Below are 12,484 nucleotides of genomic sequence, written 5' to 3' on the forward strand. Positions count from 1 at the left end.
TCTAATTTACAGAGATCCACCTGCCTCTGTCTCCTGAGTGCTGGGATTAAAGGCATGCGCCACCACTGCCCGGCAATAAATAAAATATTTTTTTTATTTTCTATTTTTTTTCTTATTTTTTTTAAATTTTTTAATTTTTAAAAACAAGTTTCCACCTCCTCCCAGCCTCCCATTTCCCTCCCCCTCCTCCCACCCTACGCCCCCAATAAAATATTTTTTTAAAGAGCAATAAGTTGCCCTAGTTGACACAGGATGCGATAGGATTCTATACAGGGCTCGGTATGCTGTCGCTCTGATAGCTGTAGAACTTCTCCAGGAGAAAGAACTCCACACTTTTTGAGCTCCTGCTGTGCTAGTGCGTTCTTTCTAGGCCACATCTCATTTTGTACAACCGCCTTGGGGAGCAGATGGTGTCGACGCTCCACTTAGCAGAAGGCAGCCCCGTTTGCTTTAAACTTGTACAAGAGTTTACCAGTGACCAAGTGGGATACGAGCCGAGGGGGTCTGACAAGCCTTGGCTAACCACTACCATGAGCCTAGCAAGAGAAGGCTGTATGTTTACTACTGCTGTGGTGGAGCCCGCGCGTGGGTCACGACCCAGGTGAGGGTGGAGCTGGGGTCATTGGGCGCCCGGCCTGTCACCCCCGCCAACCCTCAGCGTGGAGACACCCTCACCTGTAGACGCCTCACCTCCAGTGGCCTCGCCTAGCGGCCCCTGGGGGCGGGGTCAGGAAAGGCGGGGGCGGGCTCGGGGGCGTGAGTGGCAGGCGGCGGGGCAGGGCGACCATGCGCAGTCGGCCCCGTTCTGAAGCCTTGCCGGCAGCCGGCAGCCGGGGCGGTGCTGAGGAGGGCGGGCCGGGGCGGGCCGGGGCGGGCCGGCCGGGTGGGGCGGGGCGACGCTGAGCTCCGTCTTGCTCCCATGGCCGTCCCCGGCTCCCGGTGCTGCCCCCTCTGCCCCGGGCCGCGCCCGGGGGTCCCGCACTGACGGCCCATGGCGCCGCCCGCCGCCCGCCTCGCGCTGCTCTCCGCCGCTGCGCTCACTCTGGCGGCCCGGCCTGCGCCCGGCCCCCGCCCCGGCCCCGGTGAGTGAGACCCCGGCCCTCCCCTCCCCACGCCCGGCTCTCTTTCCCTCGCGCGTGGACCCCGGCGAACGCGATGCCTGGGCTTCTGTCCCGGAACGCGGCGTGGATGCGCCTGCCCCGTTACCAGGACTCTACCCCGCGCGCCGGCTTCGAACTTTCCGAGACTCAGCTCACTGCTTGCGGGAGAGAAGGGATGCGTGACGGCTAAGGTCGCCCGTACCAGTGCGGGCTACGCCGAGTACGGCGTCCTGCTTCCCAGGCCGAGTCCCCCGCGTGGTCCGCCCGAGGTGGTGTCCTCAGCCAGGATAGAAGCTGGGCTCTGCTCAGTTTCCCCACGCCCTTCCTTGCCTCAGAATCCCTTCCCGTGGAAGAACAGGCATGAAGATGTTGTCCGGCCCAGTTCAGTTTCTTTGCGGGTTGTTGGGTGCTGAGCATATACTGGTGAACCTGCCGCTGGGGTCTCCACCCTAAGTTGCAGATTGGGATGTTGCAAAGACAGGGTTTTGCTGATGAAAGAAAACTCTGGAGTTGCTTTGTTTTCTTGCCAGCTTGGATTAGAGAAAAGGCTGAGACTTATTTTCTGTGTGATTTTAAGACAAACTTTGAGCTCCGTGAACCTCGGTTAGTAGATCTGTAAAAGGGAGGACGATGATAACTCACTCCCGTGCCGAGTGTTAGTGATATACTGTAGGCAACATGCATAGAGTGTACCACCATGTACAAACGGCCGTTAGTAAATACTTAAAATATTTTTTATAGTCTTTTCCAGTTCACTAAAGACTAGATACCTGGTTTACCCTGGGAATCCTGGCAAAAGGCAAAGGTGGGCTTTGGAACTGCAGAATGAACGGTTCTCAACACTCCAAAACTGAGGCTCGGTACAAGTGGTTTCTAGGTGATTGGTGCCTTCTATGGGACTTCTATAATTTGCCCACTTCTGCTGTTGTATGTGAGCAAGGAGGGAGGGACGTTCCTAGAGCTAGGACGTGTCAACATAACTGTAACCTAGTAACCCCTTAGCTCCACTTTGTCATCGATGTGTTCGGAATTTAGTGTACTCTGTGGAGAGAGAGGTGCGGGCAGAAATAGGCTGGTTTCCGCTGTGGAAAGGGCACAGTAATATAGCTCTGAAAAGCGTCGTGAGCCTGTTCTGCCAGTGCTTGCTGGAGGTGGCATGTACTAGGCACCTTTGCCTTGTTAGGTCAGATGCAGCTCTTGGGTAAGTCGGGATGCTTTTGTTTAGGAGTCTTGGGTATGGACAAATGCATGGCTGTTGGGAAACAGTTCGTGCTTTAGAATCTCATCAGCCTGCTTTCTTAGCATTCTGCTACATCAGTGCTTTGGTGACATTTCCCCTCTGGTTCCAGAAGCAGTTTCAGAGACACACCACATGGTTTTAGGCATCACATACTGTCAAGAGCCTAGCCACTAGTTTGTTAAATCCTTTCCAATTAAAAAAAAAAAGTTGTATACTGAGAATGTGCCAAACTTACCATTTCATATTTTGTGATACTATAATTTTCTCTAAAATTTTGTGGATGGAAAAAATTATTCCAATACTTATATTCTGCACAACTTTGTAATATTTAAATTACTGGTGGTTTGCATTTTTGAATGCTGACTTTATGAAAACAGTTAGCTCATTCCCCTTCTGTGTTATTCTAATTATAGTGTGTAGTCAACCCCAAATGATTCCCCGTCTCTCCATTCTTCTTCTGACGTGCTTTCTCTTCTTTCACAGCTGATAAGAAGGAAGACGGAGGTTTAGTCGCCGAGTCTTTTCTAGCCTCTCACCATACTCACCTACCTTCTCGTCTGGAATTTGTTGTTTAAGATAGCAGTGAGCCCTTTTATAAATCTTATGTTGTTGTTTTGTGTTTTTGAGACAGAGTTTCTTTATGTAGTCTTGGTTGTCCTGGAACTCTTATCTGTGGACCAGGTTGGCCTCAAACTTTGAGATCCGCCTCCTCTGCCTCCCGAGTCTAGGATTAAAGGTGTGCACCACAATGCCCAGCTTTCATTTTATAAATCTTAAAGCAAGAAAGTATTGCATTTGGGCTCACTGCTAACAAATGCAAGTTGGTGCGTTCAATACAGCTATTAATGTGCTCAGAGTTTAGTATAGATAGACCAAAAGCAAAATGATTAAGACAAATTTATAGCTTCATAATATCAAAATTGGGGATTTTTGGCAGTAGGCAGTAAACCATCTTTAGTTTAGAATCTAAAATCTTTAAAGTGTTTTTTTATTGTTGGTTATGAGCATGGGGGTATAATGTCTTGAATATGGAGGTCAGAGCACTTTTGGGAGCCAATTTTCTTTGTCTATTCTGTGGGTCCCAGAGATTAAATTCATATTTCCAGGCTTGATTCAAACACCTTTACCTCCTGAGCTGTCTTGATGGCCCCTAGTTTAGAATTTTTGATCTTGGAACTCTCATGAGGCTCTAGACCAAGGCAAAACAGTAAATGATTTAGGCTTTATCGGCCATAGACGGCCACAGTTGCTATCACTTACCTCCAACTCTGGAGGCAAAAGTAGTCAAGACAAAATGAACAAGCATTGCTATTTTTTTTTTTGTTTTTGTTTTTTTCCAAGACAGGGTCTCACTATATAGCTCTCTCTGTCTCTCTCTCTCTCTCTCTCTCTCTCTCTCACACACACACACACACACACACACACACGGCTGGCTTTGAACTCACAAATATCTACTCTCCCAAAGGCTGAGAGCAAAGGTGTGTACCACCTGAATGCATTACTGTGTTTTAATAAAACTCTTTTGACATTGAAATTTGAATGTTTATATTATTTTTACATGTCTTAATATATTGTCCTTTTGAATTTTTATAATTAAAAGCTTACATAACTAACCATAACTTAGTTTATGGGTCATGATTTGGTCCATAGGCTGTACTTGTTCTAAGTCTTGCACAAGGTCCACGTGAATTGACTTAAGTGTTTACTGATCTGGAAAAAGCAACAAAGAGGGCTGATTTTTGGCCAGTGGATGAACCTTTTACCCTTACTATGAATTAACTTTGACAGACACATGCGAGTCGGGCACAGTGACATGTGCTGTATTTTGGATGTATGCAGCTATTTGGAGGGCTGAAGTAAGAGAGTAGTTGGAGGCTCGCAGCCTGCCTGTACAATGTAGCAAGGAAGAAATGCTAGCTAAAATGGTAAATTTTGTATTTTACCATGATTTTTAAAAAGATACAACTGGGAAAAGCTTGTATGCATAAATTCCGATCATTAATAAGTGAGAATCCAGTGTAATTCAGTGCACTGCTTAAGGAAATAATTCCTACCTCAGAGCCGCCCCCTAGTTTGTTCACTCAGCGAAACCGGCAGAAAAAAAGTCAGGCAGCAGGTGGCACCAGCCCTGAGACCTAGAGAAACAACCAAGGGGGACAGGGGAGGAAGAGTCCAAACTCCTGGCACTTCCTAAGCTATTGGTTTTTACTGCTACACTTCTGCTGTCCTGTTAAAACAGCAGTGTGCTTTGGATAGCTGGGGTTTTTTGTTTTAATTAAAGAATTTTGAAAAACAAAGTGAAACACTGAAACCTAACAAGCCCCGTGTGTTTGTGCTGCTGGACAGTTCATGGGAAAAGCTCAGGAGACGCCCACAGTTGATGTCTGTAGCTTTTGTCTGAGGTTTTACCTCCTGAATGAGAACAAATATTAGGAATTGTGGTTCCCCAGCACCCCTGTATATGTTTAGAGGTGGGAGCGCTTCCTCCAGCCTCTGCTCCATTTGGCAGATGCATTTCTGACTAGTGCAGGGTGCAGCCTCCACACAGGTAAGAAGGATGACTGACGTTCCTTCTGTGTTCAGTTTGACCTTGACACTTGCCTTAGAACCAGGAGTATTCTTTTAGGTACGGTGGGCACTGAGGTCCAACCATGTTTCTCCCTTTCTTGTCGTCATCAGTGTTCCTCCCAAGACGCGACGTCGTATCCCTAGACCTCATCCTCTTAAGACAGTCTCTATTCAGGCAGAGCAGGGAGAGAAGAGGGGCAGTTGTAGAAATGTTATTCTACACTGTTTGCCTTCTCCTCCAACCTCTTCCTAGGTAAGCACCTCCTTAGGCTGCCCTTGTACCAGCCTGAAAAGGAATGAAGTGGAGGGCACTTTATAAGATGGACATCTTATGGGCAGAGTTGACAGTGTCCCTCTTACTTCTGCAGTAGGGCCCTTTTAGGGGTTCACCCCTGCGAGGACCAGCTTCCAGATTCTCCCGCCACAGTTTAATCCCTGGCACATAACCAAAGCATTAAACTTTTATTGTTCAATTTACCGCAAGGGCGAGGCCCTGTTCCTAGTGGACTAAGGAGGCTGTGACTGCTTCCAAAACCTGAGTGTCACAGCACATTAGCAACTGCAGACTCTGGGGGCTGCATTTCTTTCTGTTTGCTTAGATTCTTGGTTAGAACCAGAACAGTATACTCACACTCGGAGCTTTAAAGCCAGGAAAGAGTAAAGACAGCATACGCAACTTTTAAAGATGAATCATAATGGTGGTAGCCATCAGCCTGTATGAGGACACTGTGTGGTTTCTTTTTATCCTCAAAGTAGATACATTATGGTGTTTGTAGCTTTCTTGGTATCCCCAAATCAAATAACAACATGGCAGCCAACATGGCAGCTTTCTAGAATAGTAGGGATTGCTAGCCAATCCCGTCTTAGTATGTAAATTACTTGCTGCTGTTCAATCTATAAAAATTCATCTTCAAAGAAAATTACTGGGCTGGTAAAAATATTTTTAATAATGACCACAGAAGTCATATTTATTTTTCTTTGAAGTTCTTCCGAAGAATCTTCTGGTTCTAATCAGTTTGTTCCCACATAAAATACAGTGGAAATCTACAATAATAAAATCCCCATTTCTCTGTCTATGGGGAAATAAACAGGGTGAGGACTCTTTTTCGGGGGCTTTCCCCTCGCCTTGCCCCAGACTCAAAGCCTCTATTACTGGTGGGTGTTTTGGCATCAGTTAAGGGCCTTCAATCCTTCCCTCCCTCCATGTTTTGCTCTTTCATTAAAGTGTTTCTGTTGTCTAATTATATCCTTTCAATCAAATTAGAGGCTGCAGCATCTGGTGAGGGCCCTAACTGCTGCCATCTGCACCTCGCGCACACAGGCCTTTTCAGCTGAGAATCACTCAGCTTCCAAATGGCAGGAAGAGATTTGGAAACAGTTCAGTTGAAGAGGAGGTTAGCTTAAAAAGAGCCTCTTCAAAGGCTGGGTGCACCGTCCTGCCTGCGTGATGTATGCATGGTTATACAGGACATCATTGGCTTGGCTCACCCGAGAGTCTTCCTAAGTGCTTCTGGCAGCTGAAGGGTTCCTAATTGTCTTAGCTGAAGTGACCAGGCTTTCTCCTCCCTGTTATGGTTTTGGAGGGCCCCAGTAGAGCTGAGAACGTCTCCCTTGAGAACAGTCTTTTGTTATGTGACCACTGGTTAACGGATGTGACACTTTCTCTTCATTTGGCCATTTCTTCTAACTCAGTGATTTCAACAGAAGGAGATTTCGCTCCCCAGGAAAAATTTGTAATACTTGGAGACATTTTTTTTTTAATTGTTACATGGGGGATGCTTTTACTGTCCAGTGGGTTGAAGCCCGGGTGCTATTAAACACTCTTGAATGTATGGAGCGGTCCTCTACGCCTGAGAATCACCTATCTGTAAGGATGGTGCTGAGGGAAAAAAACCCTGCCCTGTGTCATCATTTTGTCTTTTCACTGTGGCTTAAGGGCAGGCAACTCACATCAACATCATTTTTACCTGTCCTGAAACTGGCTCTGTAGACCAGGCTGGCCTCGAACTCACAATCCTGCCCGCCTCTGCCTCCTGCATGCTGTGATCAAAGGCGTGTGTGCCACCACACCCAGCCGAGACAATACATATCTACACTCTCAACACTCAGAAAAGCTGAGGCAGGAGAATCAACAGTTTGAAGCTAGCCTAGGCACAAACAAAACCCGTCTAGAAGAAGAAGGAGAAGGAAGAGAAACAACAGCATGACATTAGATGTGGTAACACACACTTAGAATCCTAGCTTTCTAGGTGGAGAAGCAGGGGTCAGGAGTTCAAGGCCAGCCTCTGTTATAAAGCAAGTTTGAGGCTATCTTGGCTTGCGTGAGACCTTATCAGAGAAAGAAAGCACATTTTCTATTGTCCACATCTAAGTTCCTTTAGCATTTCAGTGCATAGCGTTCTGTAAACCTGCACAGAGTGAGGACGCCTATGATTTCCTGCCTTTCTACTTCCATTTAAGATTGTCAGATTAAATATAGGATGCCCACCTGGATTCGGGTAAACACAATGTAATTTTTTAGTTTCAGTGTACCTTATTCAACGTTTAAGAATAGGTCTAAGAAATTATTCAGTAGTTGGGTTAGGGTTAGGTGTAGGGGGAAATTTGCATTTGTTTGTTTGTTTTTCAGTTCTGAAGGTAGAATTCAGGACCTTGCATAGCCTGGGCATGTGCTCTACCATTGAGCTACATCCCCAGTCCCTCCTTAGCATTGGTCTGAAGCTCAGATGTAACGGAGCACTTTGTGCTCCATTTGCTGAGCTGACACACTGCATGAGACTTTCTACCTTGGACAGTCAGAGTTATTCTGTTGGCCACACTCTGTCCTCGGCCTCGCTGCTCCAGGTGTCTACGATGACAGCACTGCCAGTCCTCCTCCCTGTATAGATCACAACCTTAGCTCTGACTCTTCTCCCTGGCCAGCGTTTCTGAAGTGTGATTCTTGAGTTGGATTTTTATGTGGGGATCAATTATCAAGTCCTTATCAGATGTCTGCTGCACACTGTTATCTCTCCCTGGGACTTGTTTGCCTCTTGCCAGAGCATAGAAGCCAGTGACTATTGCTGTAGGGTTAGCTTTGACGATGTGCTCCAGAGATAGCTTGTCCACCTGGCAATTAGCCCCTCTGCAGGAACACTGCTATTATTTGACCATCCCATATCAGCTAAAGAGAGCTGGAAAGCCCAGAGCCTGGTTCCCTGAAACAAGGACCACACCCTGCAGGACTCCATTATTGGAGAACTTGCTGATCATCTGACAGGCAGTGCTGATAAAACTTGTCTGGAGTCTGGGTTTTATAAGTTTACTTAATGCATTTTTAGTCCAATTGAGCGCTTTAGACAGTGCAAAATAGGATTGGTAAGGGCTCTAGATATAACTCAGTAGACCATATCACTTGCCTAACACGAGTGAAGTCTTGATTGAGGCCTGAAAAGAAAAAAAGAAATAGGATTGCTCATGATCATGAGGTAAGGTATAGCTGTGAACCAGGTGTTTCCCGCTTACAATATACTCAGAATATAAAAATGGCTCAGTTGGCAAGATGTTGGCCTAGCCCACACAAAGTTTTGGGTTCATTCCCAGCACCAAGTAAAACATGCTTTATCACCACATGCCTGGAATCCCATCTCTTTTAAGGTAGAAGCAGGGAGATCAGATACTGAAGACCATCGATCAAGACCAGCCTGTCCTAAAAAAACAAAAGGCACAGGGGCGACTTTATCGTCTATTTTATTAATTTGTTATTTTGTTTGTTTGTTTGTTTGTTCATAGACAGGAGCTCATGTAGCCTAAGCTGGTCTTGAACTATAATTTTTCCGCCTTTGGTTTCTGAATGTTGAGGTTATAGGTATCTGTCACCATGCCTGTTTTATTAACTGATGGAGAGAGAACCCGGAGCTGGGCTACATCCTCAGCTTTAGTTTGTGTTTGGAGACTGTGTCTCTATGTATCAGAGGCTAGCTTTGTGTTTACAGCCCTTCTACCTCAGATGGGGTGACAATCACTGGACACCAAGGTCTGACAGGCTTGTTTTTGTTTTTGTTTTTTTTAATTAGCAGGTATTTGACTTTTAAGTACTTGACTTACATAGAACTGCCTGGAACTTCTCAGAGGTGATTACCACGCAGTCAGAAAGACTGGTCCACAGGCAAGGAAAGTAGGGTACTTGATTGTGTAACAGAACCCCCCAGCTATGCATTTATTGTCTTCCCTTATTTGACAAACATAAACAAAAACAGCTCTTTCTGTGAGCTGTCTTTTTTGGTTTTTTTCTTTTTTCCTTTTTTAACTCTAGACAGTGTTTCTATGTGGAGCCCTGGCCATCCTGGGCTATTTTTTTTTCTATGTGCCTAAATTTTATTTTGAAATTACAGTAACCAGGCGGTGGTGGCGCACGCCTTTAATCCCAGCACTCGGGAGGCAGAGGCAGGTGGACCTCTGTGAGTTCGGGGCCAGCCTGGTCTACAAGAGCTAGTTCCAGGACAGGCACTAAAGCTACAGAGAAACCCTGTCTCAAAAAAAAAAAACAAAAAAAAAAACAAAAGCCAAACAAACAAAAAACAAGCAAAAACAAAAAATCTTAACACAGTGTGTGACAATAACAGTGGGGGACCCTGAACTGGGTCCCCAAAACAAAAAAGGGTAAAATGCTTGAGAAGCTCACCAGAAGGCAACTGGGCACTTTGAGGCACATCAGGTGGCCAGTGTCTGAGCCGCCAGGAACTCTGTGATCGGTTGGTGTCCTTCCTGTCCCTGCCCTGCAGCTATGTCTTTTTGAGGGCTTTGTTTGGTTGTTTTTTTTTTTTTTGGTTTTTCGAGACAGGGTTTCTCTGTGGTTTTGGAGCCTGTCCTGGAACTAGCTCTTGTAGACCAGGCTGGTCTCGAACTCCCAGAGATCCGCCTGCCTCTGCCTCCCAAGTGCTGGGATTAAAGGCGTGCACCACCACCGCCCGGCTGTTTGGTTGTTTTTTGAGAGTAAACTGAGATACTGTCCATCAGAAAGCAGAATTCAGAAATCTGAAAATATGTCATGTTTTCTGTCTCCTTAATTGAAAAACATTTTTTGTGTGAAATCTAATTTCAAGATTGGACGGGCTTTTTGTAGATAAATATCTCAATTAGAGTACATCATGGTGCTCACATATTACGTGGATAAATGAATGGTTCATATCATTGGTCAGGTAGGCCCACGTAGTATGTTGTTGTGCTTACATGTGTAAATAATGGTTCATATCATCAGCACATGATGGAATATGTCCTCTTGGCCCTGACAGTAAGGTCCCTCAAGGAACTTGGTTGTTAATGAAACGTTTTAGGACTCTGTTGAGCGGGTAACTTCTTACTACCCCTCTTAAACTAAGGCTTGTTTTATCTGTGTATATGTTAGGAACTGCTCAGTTAGCACAGAAACTGCCTGGGGCTTCCATCCTCAGAACATAAAAAAAAAAAAAAAAAAAAAGCACTAAACAAACCCCAGCTATCTTCTATCTTTTGTGTGCCAGGGCATTGTGAATCACAATGTATATATATCAGTGGTTCTCAGTCTATGGGGTGTAAGCCCTTTGGGGATCACAAATCAGTTATTTATATTATGATTCATAACAGTAGCAAAATTACGGTTATGAAGTAGCAATGAAATGATTTTATGACTGGGGTCAGCACAGGATGAGGAACTGTATTAAAGGGTCACAGCCTTAGGAAGGTTGAGAGCCACTGTTCTAAATGGTACGTAGAAATTCCTCAAGCACTGCTGCACAGCATGGTGGCTGTTCCCAGCAAAAACACATGTCAGCAGCAACACCCATAGCGTGTTTCCCAGTGGGCGCTGCCTGTGTGGGAGGGAAGCATACTCCAGATGAGAGCCAGATGGGGCAGGCCATCTCCCAAGACACCTTCTCTATTTTGACAACTAGTTTTTAAAAAATTATTTGTTTGTTCATTCATTTATTTTTGTCTATGTAGCCCTTACTGTCCTAGAATTTGTGACTCCTCCTGCCTCTGCCTCCTTAGTGCTTGGAATTATAGGTGTGCATATTTATTCCGGCTTCATTTTAGAAAAAAATTAATTATATTTTAGTGTGTGTGTGTGCATGTGTGTGTGAGAGAGAGACAGAGAGACTGAGCTGCGCTGATGCTCGTGTTGGAGGTCGGATGACAACTTGCTGGAGTTGGCTCTGTCCTTCAATCATGTGGAAGTGTGTCAAACTTCTTTTTCTTTTCTCTCTCTCTCTCTCTCTCTCTCTCTCTCTCTCTTTGAGACAGGGTTTCTCTCTGTAGCTTTGGAGCCTGTCCTGGAACTTACTCTATAGACCAGGCTGGCCTCGAACTCACAGAGATCCACCTGCCTCTGCCTCCCAAGTGCTGGGATTAAAGGCGTGCATCACCACTACTCGGCCTGAGTGTCAAACTTAAATGATTAATTAAATTGTCTTTACTAGGGCTGGAGAGATGGCTCAGAGGTTAAGAGCATTGCCTGCTCTTCCAAAGGTCCTGAGTTCAATTCCCAGCAACCACATGGTGGCTCACAACCATCTGTAATGAGGTCTGGTGCCCTCTTCTGGCCTGCAGACATACACACAGACAGAATATTATATACATAATAAATAAATAAATAAATATTTTAAAAAAAATTGTCTTTACTAACTGAGTCATTTCGCCAGTCCTCAGCTTCATTTTTAAATTTTTGCTTAACAAATAATAAGACCCACTCTATGTCATATTTGAATTTAACCCTCTGGTCCTGTACTTACCATAGGCTTTTTTTCTTGGAATGGTCTTTTAAATAATTTAGTATTTTGTTGTTGTTGTTTTATTTTTGATACAGGGTTACCCTGTATGTCCCTGGTTGTCCTGGAACTAGCTCTGTAGACCAGGCTGGCCTCGAACTCACACAGATCCACCTGCCTCTACCTTCCGAGAGCTGGAATTAAAGGTGTGCACCACCACCGCCCAGCCCCTGTTACTGTTTTTAAGAACATCGTCTCCTAGATCTCCTGAGTAAATTGGGAGCAAGGGGTTCATGGGAGAGGGTAGAAGGGGAGGGGAGAGGAAGGGAGAGGAGTGGAGAAAAATATATAGCTTAATAAAACAACAAAAAAAGAGAAAAAAAACAAGAAACAAAACAAAACAGAAAGAACATTGTCTCCTTAAATGAAAAGGAAACTCTAAAAGGTATTTTAATAGAAAAGCTACTGATGCCTAAAAAAATTATAGTGATTATTTATGTGCTTACTCTACTTTGGGAAGAAATACAGCCTGTCCTATGTTCACGTTGCAAAGTTAATGCGTAATACAAGAAATAATATGTGAGTGTTCGTCTGGAGTCTAGATGGCTACAAACTTGGCTGGTTGAGTTTATGATTCTTGACAAGAAGCTAAGGCATATTTATTACAAAGCAGTATGCTATTTAATGATTTTTAGGATGGCTTCCATTTTTTTTATTATGGGATATTGAGAAATGTACAAAAATAGCCCAGGAAAGCCACAAATACCTGTTGTGTAGAGTCACAGTTCCCAACTGTGATTACTGTTACTTCATTCTCGGCTTCCCTCACAGCATTTACGGGATTTTGCAAC

At 44.9% G+C, this 12,484-nt stretch overlaps 1 protein-coding gene across 2 annotated transcripts in view; it reads left to right on the forward strand.

Moving 5' to 3' along the window:
* The first annotated feature begins 905 nt into the window (after positions 1 to 905).
* The window catches only part of LOC121459911 (kremen protein 1), a 69,639-nt gene continuing 58,060 nt past the window's right edge, over positions 906 to 12,484 (forward strand). For both annotated transcript variants that reach the window (XM_041670002.1, XM_041670003.1), the window contains exon 1: positions 906 to 1,082. In XM_041670002.1, the coding sequence (XP_041525936.1) occupies positions 992 to 1,082 (91 nt within the window). In that variant the 5' untranslated portion in view covers positions 906 to 991. The remainder of the gene's footprint in view (positions 1,083 to 12,484) is intronic.

The sequence above is a fragment of the Microtus oregoni genome, unplaced genomic scaffold (assembly GCF_018167655.1).
Source record: "Microtus oregoni isolate MIOR12 unplaced genomic scaffold, Mior012 000019F_ref0000042, whole genome shotgun sequence".
Taxonomy (NCBI): domain Eukaryota; kingdom Metazoa; phylum Chordata; class Mammalia; order Rodentia; family Cricetidae; genus Microtus; species Microtus oregoni.